At 40.9% G+C, this 13,399-nt stretch overlaps 1 protein-coding gene across 6 annotated transcripts in view; it reads right to left on the bottom strand.

Moving 5' to 3' along the window:
- The window catches only part of MDFIC (MyoD family inhibitor domain containing), a 54,597-nt gene extending 41,591 nt beyond the window's left edge, over positions 1–13,006 (bottom strand). For 2 of the 6 annotated variants that reach the window (XM_054814858.1, XM_054814768.1), the window contains exons 1-2: positions 12,910–13,006; positions 10,573–10,728 (exon numbers count right to left, since the gene is read on the bottom strand). In XM_054814858.1, coding sequence (XP_054670833.1) covers positions 10,573–10,663 — 91 coding nt within the window. In that variant the 5' untranslated portion in view covers positions 10,664–10,728; positions 12,910–13,006. Of the gene's footprint in view, positions 1–10,572; positions 10,729–11,053; positions 11,208–11,237; positions 11,419–12,462; positions 12,613–12,909 lie in introns of those variants that run through there. The other 4 variants (XM_054814677.1, XM_054814391.1, XM_054814488.1 and 1 more) reach the window with 4 other exon arrangements.
- Between the last annotated feature and the right edge of the window lie 393 nt (positions 13,007–13,399).

The raw sequence follows: 13,399 nt of genomic DNA on the forward strand, positions 1-13,399 counted from the left end.
GTTCACTATTCACAGTGACAGATTATCAGTTTATATCACTTACTCGAGGGATCTATGAAACACTAAGTATTTTCAGTCTCGAGTATTTTTTGAGTATATGTACAACATTTAATATTTACAGTAAATCTAAATGAGCAACTGTTGAAAAGTCAGTTAGCTCTATTTATTTGTTTCAAACGTGTTCATAAACCACTTATCAGAATGTAACGATACCATATCCTCTAGTAAAGCAATGATTCCAATCCTGAGACACAGAAAAATCACTTATTGCTATTGCAACATATTAAAGGTTAGTTTCTTTATGTAACCAACAGCAGTTTGATTTTAAATCCTAACTTTCTGCCTTTCTTATCCACCCTATTAAACTGAGGCATTGAACATTACTCAAAATAATATATGCCACATTGTATGTATAGTAGCATGTGCCTTCAAGCACTACTGCTCCCCTTCTATTAATTTCCACCTCTGAAATGTCTGACCCAGCTACCTCCGCGGTACTTACCTCTCAGCCCTCCCTCCCATCACCATTTCTTCAACAACGTGTCAGTATTTCCTCAAGCCCATCCTGAGATGAACTGTTTCACGAAGTGATTGGGAAGATATCCATTGACTTCAGTCCATTTTGCATCTTGCCCTGATGACTTAATCTTACCTAGATACTCATCCTATCCAAAAGAAAACCTCAGATTTTTTCAACCCCTTTTGACAGACACTAGATACAAATTATTTCTACCTGATATCTATCAGATACAAATCCGATTGTACTGAAGCATGATGAGTTTGCCTGTGCAGTCAGGTATCAGGTGTAAATGTGTTTCAAAAGTGTTTGAAAAGTGCCCTGAAATAGACTGAATGAAAATAAGTAGTGTCCTGGAGAGAGCTAGTGTAAAAGAAATGCAAGCACTGTGCACTCTGCTTGCCACATACAGTAAGCTTAAATGAGCTATTTTAAGAGATTTTGCTCTTAAATTACTGCAGTAACACCACCAAGATTACAACAATATCTACCCAGCAGTGGTAGTACAAAACTGCAGAGTTACTGTACATAATTTTCTTGCATGGGATCCGACTGTGCAGAGCCCTACTGTTTCAGGTAGTAAACAATGAACAGCTCTAAGGAAACATTAATGGCAATATTATGGAGGGAACATTAATGTTAATATTATGGGGCCATCAGTGTTCTAGATTACATTTTGATCTAATAAAGCTGAAGGAGTGCAGAATACAATCAATCATCATTATTCATAGGGATTTAGTCTTCATTCCTCTGCTTGTTTTTGGTTCAGCATGTTTTTCTTTTTTTTTTTTTAATACTATGTAGGTTGTATGTGTATTTCTCATGTTTACTTTTATTATTCTAGCTGGATATGGTAAACAGCCAGTCAAAGTCATGTAAACAATATTAATAGTTAACAAGAAAGAAGAGGTGCTATTAAAAAGCAAAAAAACCCCAATGTTGCAAGTGAACACCAAACAATTTTTATAGGAAGTTTACAACAATTAACATTGAGTATCTGTTCTTTGATCTGTTAAATTCAGATGAAGACTTCCCCACGAATGTACATAACAGAAACCTACATCATTAAACATGTATTTGGTATCTTCCTTTGCACTCCAGAATGACCCACTGGAGCAGCTAATCTCGTGGCAGATGCTGCTCTGGGGGTGTGGTGGGCTGACCCCGGGCTGCAGCCAAGGACCACAGGACCGCTCCTTCCCTCCCCAGCCCCCAGCGGGACAAGGAGAGAGAACAGAAAGAGCACAAGTGAGAATACTTGTGGGTCAAGATATAGTTTAATAAGTGAAGGAAAGAGGAAGAAAAAACAAAACAAGCGATGCAAAGGCACCCACTCGCCACCTCCCATGAGTAGACTGATGCCCAAGCCAGTCTCCAAGCAATGGCCACCTCCCCGAAAACCTCTCCAGTTTTTATTGCTGACCGTGATGTTATATAGCGTGGAATATCCCTCTGGTCAACCTGGGCCAGCTGTCTGGTTTGTGTCCCCTCCCAACCCCTTGCCCACCCCCAGCCCACTTGCTGGGGGGGGGGCAGAGTGGGCAAAGAGAAGATCTTGACACTGTGCAAGTGCTGCTCAGCAACAGCCAAACCACCAGTGTGCTATCAATCAACCTTGTTTTAGTGACAAATCCCAAACACAGTGCCACAAGCGCTGCACTGAAGAAAATTAACTCCATCCCAGCCAGGCTTTGTACATTGGGGCTTCAGAAAAAGTAGACCTTAAGCTAAGTTTATTTAAGATTTTTTCATACATCCCTTCCAATGCATCAGAACGCTGTAAATACACAAACACTGGTATCCTGATTAATTATCTGTTTTTTCTTGAACATGTACAAGGTGTCAGTTTTAGTACAAAAGAATTTCTTGATTATTCCCTTATAAAAACAGCTGATGATGGGATCATAACATTTCTTTTTTTTTTTTTTTAATTCTAGAGGTGCAACTACAACATACCAACTACAACCAATCACACAAGGAAACACCCTCAAGAACACTCCTGAGTCTCTGTTTTGTTGTTGACATTATTTTTGTTAGGTGCATAAGAATAGTGATAAGAGTAGTTTATGAAAGATAACACATTTACAAGTCCAGTAAGAATCAATGCAAAGACCTTAGTCTTCTCTGATGTGCCATGCTTGCAGCAGAGCAGTTTTAATAAAACCTACAGCTGGAACAAAAACTAATGGCTGGATCTGACCATAGACAGGCATGGCTTTTTTTTACTGCATCTTCAAATAAATTTGTAACGCTTCTCTGTTTTAATCAAGGTTAACCTTAAGAATTTTAATGTAATACTTCCTTAGTATTTTAGCTTCTGCTTCCTTTAGTACACCCTTCCACTTTCATGTCACTAACCTCCAAAACCGACAGCCAAGAAGAAAAAGAGATGCTCTTCCTAGCAGTTCAAATAATGGAAAGAAAAGACTCATTATGTTCTGACTCTGGCAGTGCTGAGGTAGAAATCCAATCTCTCTTCAAAACCACAGTAAGTTACTCTTGGTCACATCACAAAAGCAACATAGCCTTCTTACCTGCCATGGTTCAGCCCCTAGATCAGCAACCTGTACCTCTCCTAACTGAACGGCAGTCCCTAGGCTGAGGAGCCTTGCGGGACTGACACCCACACAGAGCACCCTGTGGTTTATCCTGAAGGTACGCATGGGCACAAACTCTACTTGTGTAGAGATTAATGCAAGTTTAAGGTTTACGTAAGCAAACTATAGAATTGAGATTGTTAACAGCCAAACCATATCTATACTACTGATAACAGGTAAGCTGCTTAGTGAAAAAATTAACAATTTTAATCACATCTCAAAATTCCTGTTTCATGAAATAAATGAACTCCTATTTTTTTTGTTATTTGGAATTATTAAAGTATATATAAATCACTTTTATAGTACATACATTTGTTTTACCATAGTCTTGTCATATTTATTTTAAAAATTACATAGCAATACATGTATTTCATAGAATCAAAACTTGTTTTCACCATTGAGACTACTATAACATTGATTGCTAACTCCTGTTTTAGTTTGGAGTATGTGCCTTTGATTACGTACATTTCTTTGCATCATATCAAATACACTTGACAAGACTCCACCAACAGAATAGTGGCAGAATAGTTTGTCAGCAACAAGGTTACTATTACAAGAGCCCTATCAAAAAGAAAATTTGGCAAATAGCCTGAATTGTCAAGACAGACACGTATAGTTAGGCAAGAAAGGTATGTAAGGCAATCTCTGCAGATCCCTTCCAATCCTGTCTTCTATGCCTTTATAAAGTTGCTTGGATATAGATCAAACTAATTCCTGAAAACTTCTTAGAACGTCCCAATGAAGTATCCTTCTTTTCAGAGCTATATTTATTCTATCTTCCTCTATGAAAATGTAGAGCATATTGAGTGGACATCCCATTAATATGCAAACTATTCCCAAAAGATAGGCAGCAGATGTATATTTGCAGGACACAGCTCAAAGAACTCAAGTCTTTGACAAATAACCACCTTTTCATCTCCGGGTGCTTATCCATTTGTACGTTCACACTCTAGCTGCCCCCTCACGCCCCACTACATCTCTTGAGTTTATGCAGAAATGGGTCTCACTGTGTTCAAATGTGGTATCATACCTCAATGCATCAGTAACTACGTAATATTCAATCCCTGAACACACAAAAAAAAATGGAAACAAGTGGTCACAGGGGCACAGGGTTGCATGTCCTCAGAGTATGATTGGCAGCTGATTTCTATTCAGTAGATGACACATACGCCTATTTATCTCTTCATGCATGTGAACTATAAAAGTGCTTGACTAGCAAACATGACAAACTGGACTTGAGAAACAGGTTTAGAGTTTATCTATTGACATAAGGACACTGTGGATGTAAAATGAGTTAAAAATCCCGTCGCTGCAACAATAGAAGGCTTTGCTGCTATGACACATTCATTTTCTGTTCAACAATGTGGTGGAACACACCAAGTAACACATAAAGCAAAAGCAACTGGTGGGAAAGGCTTCTGGAAACCTGAGTGCATCATTCTCATCAAGGAGAAAGGGACAAGCAGAATGGACTGGCACAGTGGAGTCATTGCAGCCTCCAAAAATGCAGAGACTGGAACAGCTCAACAGTTTTACTGTGTAAGGGCGGAGGAATGATGGAAGCACAGGGCAAAGCTTACTTAGGCACCTAAACCTGACCTAGGTGCTGGGTCATGAATCCTCAGAAAGCCTGAGTTATCCCTGAACAAGCAGATGCAGATTTAAACAAAAATCATCAAACCATCCCAAATGGAATTTTGTCTTTCAAAGCAAAAAGAGAAGTTATCAAAGTGGAAAAAAAAAAACCAACACAAAAGTAAGTCTATGAGGAACAAAAAAGTTGAAGAATGTTTCCAAAAGGAAAGATAACAAAGCGGTTCTCTGTCTCAAGCCTACAGCAGTTGGGAGGGATTGAAGAGCATGTGGCAAACACTGCACTTCTAACACTTCCTTTGTTCATTAATATCCTCGCTGGCAAGGAACCACCGAGGATGCTATTTCCTACTGAAAATTCCACTGTTCACAACAATAACACAATGGAACTGCAGTAATACCAGGTTTCACAATGGAACCATTAACAGTAACACCCACCAGCTACTTCATGAAATGCCTAAAACTTTTAGGCATTTCACGTAACACCTAAGTTCAACTGTGCTATTCGTGTACAGAATGCTTATCCCAGTTCATGATTTGCCTGAAACAATCTCATTTCATCAACGACTGGTTGTACAATCTAATTAATATTGATAATCCACAACTTAGAGAGTTGGAATCTATGGAGTTTAGATGTTAAATTGTTTTAAAACTAACTACATTGTTTTCATTTAATTTCAGTGGCTTTCACTTAAATGTCTCATTGCAACTTTCAATGGCCTCAATAATACCACTGAAAAAAGTCAGTCTCTTAAAATTAAAGCAATTCAACTGAACTTCTTGGAAAGCTCTTACAAAGAATTTTCCAGGTGCAAGCTACGGAACAAGTATGGATGTACTACAAGTTTGACAGCACTGGACAAATTTCAGTTGTGATAAATTAAAAATTAATAGCAACAAGCAAATAGGTACTCCACACTATTAAAAGCATTAAATAGTTCAAATACATAAGCAAAAACTTCTTTGCACAAATAATCATACTAATTGTCGTACAGCCAGTTATAAACTTGTGTAATTCATCCAACAATGTTTCACATGTGTACAAAACATAAGCTTCACGTAAGTGCTAAGCAATACTCAGTGGCTACATCTGTATTAGCAATAGCATGGGCCAATAGAAGTGGGCCTGTGGAGCGAAAGGGTTGATTTTATGGACACCTTCCATATTACACATGTTCCAGGGGCTTTCTACTTTGGACTAGCTCTCAAATTTAATCTCAAAGACTGAAGGCTCATTAGTGGCTGGAGTGCATTAGGCACATTCCCACAATGCATCTTCCAGATTATTTTGTCCAAAAGGAATCCAGTCCAGGTCACACCCCACGATTGCTCCGCAATGCAGACCAAAGTGGGGGTGAACAGCAGGTTCACTTCAAAACCACACTGCTGATCCAAATGAAAACACTAGCATAACACACTCATTGCTGGATGCCACTTATTAGGAAAAAACAAGTGTTTAAAACAAAGATAAGGCCAACTTCTGAAGACCTGGAATGGAACTTGAGAAGAATATTTTGATATAAAACTAGCCTATGAGATGGAACAAAAGCATGTCAATTTTCATGCAGGACTTTACAGTCAGCTCCATGAAACACAAGCCTATTGCACCCATGTGGACGTGAATCACTTTACTGGAACGGCATGCATGTGAAACTGAAAGCAGAGTATATTTTTATGACAAACTAGAGTTAGACACTTATGAAAGTATATTTTTATGACAAACTAGAGTTAGGTTTTAGGTTTAGAGTTTAGGTTTAGGTTTTAGGTATTTTAGTAATGTTCAATAAATGCTTCAGTGCTGACAGACAGCAATGAAACAAATTAACACAGATTTACTCAACTCTTGTCAGATTGCAAGTGGGAACACAAATACAGAGGAAGCATTTGGTAAGGTTGAGCAATCTGGGCGCACTGGCTAACCGTTAAAATAAAAATCCATTACTCATAACATTGAGACACTGCTGGTAAAGTGCAACAATTATGGCGATAGTAATCGTTGTTGCTTAAAGAATGTCCAGACATTCCCCACAGTGAATCTTCCTTCTGTCACCCGATTTCATCTAGCCAGCACTTTCCTTTAGCATTCTTCACCATGAAAATAGTTAAGCACAGAAAACATTAAGGGGTTTGAAACACATTCTTGAAGAGGAGCACATGCATTTTGTACTTTTCTGAATGGGAGTATTAGTTGCTGAATATGTTTCTTCAGACACCAAATCAGAATTGCATTCTCCATCCAGCAACAGCGACATGATTTGCACCAGAGAGAATGGTCACTTACAGAATTTGAGCTTTTATATTTCTACTAGGCTTCTCCATCCTTCTCCCTCACTCCATAAAAATAAAAATTCTAGTGGATTTCCATCTTTTGAAGACTTTTTAGAAAGTTCTTATAGTTGTTAGTCTCAATTTCATAGTAGAGGGGGTTTTCCTTTATTTATTTTCTTTCTAAATTGAGAAAACTAAATATTATACACTTGTTATTCTAGGTTACATTTAGTTACTAACAAGGAAATGTAAGAGCATTCCAAATACTTTATAGATGACAGTCCTACATTTTCTAAAATGTGGCCTGATTCTCTAAATATAGCTCCATGCTTGTTTAATTTCTCTCCTGTATTCTCTGGTTTATTCAAATGTAGAGGATTTAATGGAAAAAGTCTACCTATAGTCCAGGCAATAAACATGGCACGACTTCTAACATATGAAACGTTCTCCTTAAGGCAGAGAGGCTAACGGTCACAAAATGTCACATGCCTTGTTAAGGGACATTATTTTGGTACCCACCAGTGCAGAAAATGCTTGATCACAGCAAATTGAAGTGGTGTAAGCAGAGCCATGACACTACTCACTCTGACTGCATTACACAGCACACAGGCAGAAGCAGTAGTCATAATTTGATTCCAAGGCCTGTGGAGCTACAGAAGAGGGATGGCATGACCAGGATCTTGAACAAGGGTGCACGAGTAGAGCTATGCTTTTGGAATGATGTGGCAAAAATTAACTAGCTGTTAGCAGAAATTAGGTTAAACCTTTCATCCTGTAGTCTGTACCTTAGAGCAGCAGACTCCATTGGCATAAATAATGGTTTAAGGAGTGAAATTGAGTATTGACATTGCCACAAGAAGCTATGATTTCATTTACTGTGTCTCATAGCGTACTAATTGTGGAGGGGCAAAGTCTAATAATCTCACAAATATTTAGGCATTAAATCAAAAACGAACTACCGAGGAAGATCAGTGACAGGGGAGATGTTGAGAGAGCATGCTGGTTAAAGTAACACACAAAAATTCTTTTAAGTTGCGAAAGCCAGAGCATGCCACATCTGTAGGCCAAACTATGTCTCAACTCAGAGTTTTCACCATCTCCACAACTGATGTACATCCCTGCAACCTGCCTAAGCTTTATTACTTTTGTTTCGTTTTTTCTTAGGTTGTGGGGTAGCTATTTGTTGAATATTTAAAATTCAGCTGAAGTTTCTTTTCATGGAAAAATACAATTAGTCTTCAGCACCTGAATGCGTATGACAGCTAGCAAAAGGAGCACTTTGATGATCTGGATATTTTTATGATACCTTTTATGCTGAGAACAAACTACTTCTTTTCTGTAGTTCTGTGAGGTATCTCTACCAGTTAAACAAATATAGAAAGCACATTAAAGTATGCTGTTACCAATTAAAAATTCTTTCTTACTAGAATGCACTTAATACTTTATTATACATCAGCCATTTTCTTCTGATTAAAGAATCTTTACTCCTAGGTGAACACAGATTTCAAGTATCTCACTGCAAACATATGGAGTCATCACATAAACATGACGAGGTGATTCTCAGTAAAGTAGTAATTATTTCAAATTATTGCAGATTTTTCCACATACCTCTAGCCTATTTCCAGAAATAATACGAATTTCAACCCCGTCTTTTAAAATTATTGCCACATTCTAGAGAAGTCAGTGTACCTTTGGATGTTCAGGGCGGGGGGGTGAGGGGACAGAGTATAGAAAGAGTGGGGGGTGTTGAAAGTCCCAGGCACATTATCTTATATCTTCAGTCCTGGAATATCTGGACTACCTTACCCTGTAACCACACACTGCAAAGCTGACAACAGAAATGCTGGAATATAGACTGGAAATGTTATGAACTCACCTCTTCCTCTTTCCACCCCCATTTCCCCAACAGACTTAGGCTAGAAAAAAGCAACAAATATCCACAGTTATCCTTAAATCTAAGTTCACTAGAATAAAAATTATGTATTTGAATGCTTCATTCTGTAAAAAACCAGCCTTGTCTTTCTGTGAACTATACATATGCTTTGAAATTGAGTGTGTGCCTTGAAAGGTGTGGCCAGTAAGCAAACCTGAAGCAATATATTACACTTGTTTGTACCTTACTGATCCTTAAGTAACTTTATAATCCTCCACCTCAACAGCTGTGAGCTGTAATTGTGTCATTCAGATTTTCTGCACATAACTTGTCTGTGGACAGATCAGTATTTGTTTCCTTACTTTTTCATAAAAAGAAGAGCACATATTGAAAGTCTTACAAAATGGAATCACATAAGACTTTATTTCATAGTGAAACCACAATATAAAGTAGACTGCTCTCCAGGCTACTTAGTTCACTGACTTACAACTTCAGTAACTTTGATGTATGGCCTACATGCAGAATTTAACCAGTATGGCCACTTGATCCCATGACAGATAAAAACAAGACATTGAAAATAAACATGTATCACAGATACTGATGTTTCTGGCAAAAACATGATTCTAACAGTTCAGTTCTGCATGCTTGATCTTCTGTATCTAATCTTTTTTTATTATTTTTTACTGTTTAGAAGTTATGAGTCATTCTCTAGGACAAGAAAAACCCCCAACAATAAGATAAGTATAAGCCAATTTAATATGTCTCCCTGCCAGAACATTTTTTACTTAGCTACGGATACTTTCTGGTTTCTCAAATGAGTCTTCAACTTTGATTTCACATAGCTATTGATTTTCCAAGTTACAAAAACAAGACTGCATCTTTAATCCACAGTTGCACAACTGTGTTACCAGGATCTGCTCCAGTTAACCGGTTATGAATAAAGTTACAGTTTTTGAACAAGCTTATTTGTCTGTTCTTCAGAGTTTTTTTAAACTACTGTCAGAATCCTGGAAAACAAAGCTGCAGCTGTAAATGAAAATAAGTAATTAAGTCTTATCTTTACAGTAGGCAAACACGCTTTCCTGTTTTGAGGATAACCTGCAATATACCTTGTCAAACTTCCCTACATGAAGGTGACCAGAATATCAGTGTATTTTGTGCAAATGCAAGTAAGACATAACTTAAAGAATTTCTCTTTAAGATGAATGCACTTTTAAACAACTTTTTCAACAGCTGCTACGAAACAAGTTAACACTGAGAAACTGGTTTTAGCTGCAGCATCACAGAGTAACCTAAGAACAAAACCCAGCAAAGTGACCTCCAACCTGAAAAATGCTCCTGCTCCTGGATCAACCTTTCTCAATCTATTGCAAGACCTGGAAGGAGAGCTTCACAGGGAAGAGCTTCTAAACACAAACACAAAGCTGAGAAACAAGAAGCCAATTTTTAAGGAGCATCTGCCTCTGAATGACTGCAGTTTTTCAAGTACTGAAAACCGGTGGTGACATCAGTGCAATTTTTTTTTTTTTTTTTGCATTTTCTATATAGGAATTTCTGGCTAAAACAATAAAGTGGTGGAAGTGAAAGTGTTACCAAGTTACACCAAGAGGGGAAGTCGGAGGGAGGGGAAAGAGAAGAGGGGTTAAAACCCACAAAACAAATCAGTAAACGTGTCATTCAAATAAAAGGCGCAACAATTACAGTGAAACTTTAAAGCAACTTACCTCGAGGGAGAGAGATCAAAGAGCTGTTTTCAGTCGGAGCTTGCTCTGGCCCTTCAGGCCCCGGAGGAAGAGGTTCTCTCACTTGGGACATCTGCCAGCTCTCTCACCGAGTAATAAAGAGCCTGCACCCCCCTCCAACAAAACTAACACGCGACCCTGAAGGAACAAGCAAATGAAAGGACTCGTTAATGTATTTTATGCAGAAAACTCACGGCTCGGGGGCGAGGGACCGAGGAGGGACAGCAACGAAGCGGCAGCAACTTTGCGGCGCGGCGGCGGACGCACCGCCCGCCCCCCGCGGCGAGGACCCGCGGGGCCGGGGGGGCGGCGGCCGTGGGGCGGGGGCGGCCGCGGGCCGTGAGCCGGGCGGCCGCGGGGGGCGGCCGGTGGGGTGGGAGGGAGAAGAACAGCCCTGGAGGGGGGGGGCCCAGGGGACCCCGGCCGCTACGGCAGAGCCGGCCGGCACCGCGGCGCGCCCTACCTCCGCATTTCCTCCCGCGGCGCCCAGCCCTCCTCCGCGCCCCGACCGCGGGAACCTCCGCGCCGCTCCCCGCGCCGCCGCCGCTGCTCCGTCTCCCCCGGCGGCGGCCGCCGCCTCTCCCGCCGCCCGCCCCGCGCCCGCGGGTCTTCCCCCCGGGCAGGGGGGCGCACACGCTGGCACTCACACCCGCTGTCCCCCCCGCCGCCAGTCACTCCTTCTCCATCATTTCCGGACAATGAAACATCCCGCTCCGGCTGGCGGCGGCCGCGGCTCGGGGCGGCGGTTGTGCAGGTCCTGCCGCCCGCCAGCGACGGGCCCGCGGGCTGGGCTGGGCTGGGCTGCGCGGGGCCGGGGCCGGGGCCGGGGCCGTGGGGGGGCGGCCGGCGGGGCGCCTCACTGCCCTCCGCCCCCAGCCGGGCCTCCAGCCACGGAAATTCCCCCAGGAGGCCGAAACTCATCAAGCAGAAATAGGGAAGAAGGGAAGAAAAAAAAAAAACCCCAACCCTCTGAAAGGGAGGCTTTCATGCCTCGACAGGGTTTGCAGTTGTAGCGCTTGGCAGCGGTGCAGAGGCACTTTTAATGGTGCAACCGCTGGCTCAGAAGTTGTCCGCTGCGGTTATTGTTTGCCTTCAACAAGTTGCGCCCCAGAAGCGGGGTAAGCAGGCACGTGAAACGCCGTAGGCCTCCACGCCTGCCCTCCCGGTCTTTCCACCCCTCTCAAAGATCGGTTCTAACACCACCTAACCCTCTCGTGTACCTTAACTGGTAACACTCGGATATGTCTATAAAAAAGGACTTTAAAGCGGGCATACGAAAATATTCAAAGGAACACAAAGGATAGAACAGGCATTTTTTGAAAAGTAAAGCCCCAGAGAACAAACTGCTTCTTCCGCTATCACCTGCCAAGTGGTCTTACCTGTGCTTTCTCTGTATGGGAAACACATTTCTTTCCTATGGCACAGATTGATTTGATCATCAGCCTCATACCCTGCTCTTGCCCGCACCATGAAGTACTGCAATTACTGCCCGTGTGTGTGCTCGTGTCTATAAGCTACGTGCTTTACCTTGCTTACGCTATCACAGTATATCACCTTTCTGTAACCAAGTGTGTTCATGTTTAAACTGTAGTTTCCTTAAAACTTACAAGCACATTTTTTATTATGGTTTAATAAATATACTTTACTAGTATGTCTCATTACAGTGTAAAACCAGGTATCTTTTAGGAAACAAAAGTAGGAAGACAAAATAGCCAAGTTATAGGCTATCTACATCCTAACATAAAAGACTATAACTGATGCGTATTTATTTTGATATTCCTAAGGAATATGCTCAGGTATTAAGAGTTCACTTGTTAAAGTTTAATATTTCCCTGCAATGCTTGCAAACCAACCAGGATAGAGTGTAAGCACCTGAGTAGGAGCCCGTTCTGTGTGAGACTCCACGCTGCAGGGCCTTGTCTTATTTCAGAAGTCGTCAACTTAGCACCACTGCACAGCTTTATTATTGGTCATTATTGGCGCACAAGAGAGCAGTATGATGCAAGGTGCATATACTTCCCTCTGAGAAATACAATCATTTTTAAGTATTTCTGTAACCTAAGATGTTCTTTGGTACAACATAATCTTTCTTTAAACTTTTTCATGACAAAATGGAAAAAAAATGTTTTATGTGGGGAGGAAGCTATGTAAAAAATCCATTTGAGGCACGCTTTTATTATCATACTGCATAATAATAATAATATTGGTCTCAATATCTACACTTTTCATCTACAAAAACATTGCATAACTTTCCGTAGTGCCTTCTCTCCTTGCTGTCCTGGGGGTAGAGCAATTGAGACATAAGGTAGAGCGACTTACCTCAAACTCCCAAGTGAGTCAGTAGCAGAAGAGAGGTTATGACTCATGCTCAATGTACAAGCTTGTGTTTTTCCCTCTGAAACTGGAAACAGCAGAGAATGGGAGGAGCAATAATTTAGCCAACCACACCCTGCCTTCAAAATATTTCATTGGATAATAAATGCCTATGAAGAGCAGATACCGCCCAGGGCTGGTGTTCGGGGTATTTTTAACCTTATCTATGAAACCCACATGGTAGACTTCATGGTGTGCAGTTTATCTTCTTTAAAGACATGATGGGATGAGCTCACCCTGCCAAGGTTCAACTGGGCAGCAGTTACGTACCAAAGACTGCAATGATTGTAAAAAAGATGGGTCCAGATGTGGTCACTGTTAATGAGATACCACTGATAGACGAAGTTCATTGGTATAAGCCAACCATACAGCACTTCCTGACAGTACAACATCGTTCTAACAAATACACAGCTAATCTAAAATAATTGTTTTATTT

Source organism: Grus americana, chromosome 1 (assembly GCF_028858705.1).
Source record: "Grus americana isolate bGruAme1 chromosome 1, bGruAme1.mat, whole genome shotgun sequence".
Taxonomy (NCBI): domain Eukaryota; kingdom Metazoa; phylum Chordata; class Aves; order Gruiformes; family Gruidae; genus Grus; species Grus americana.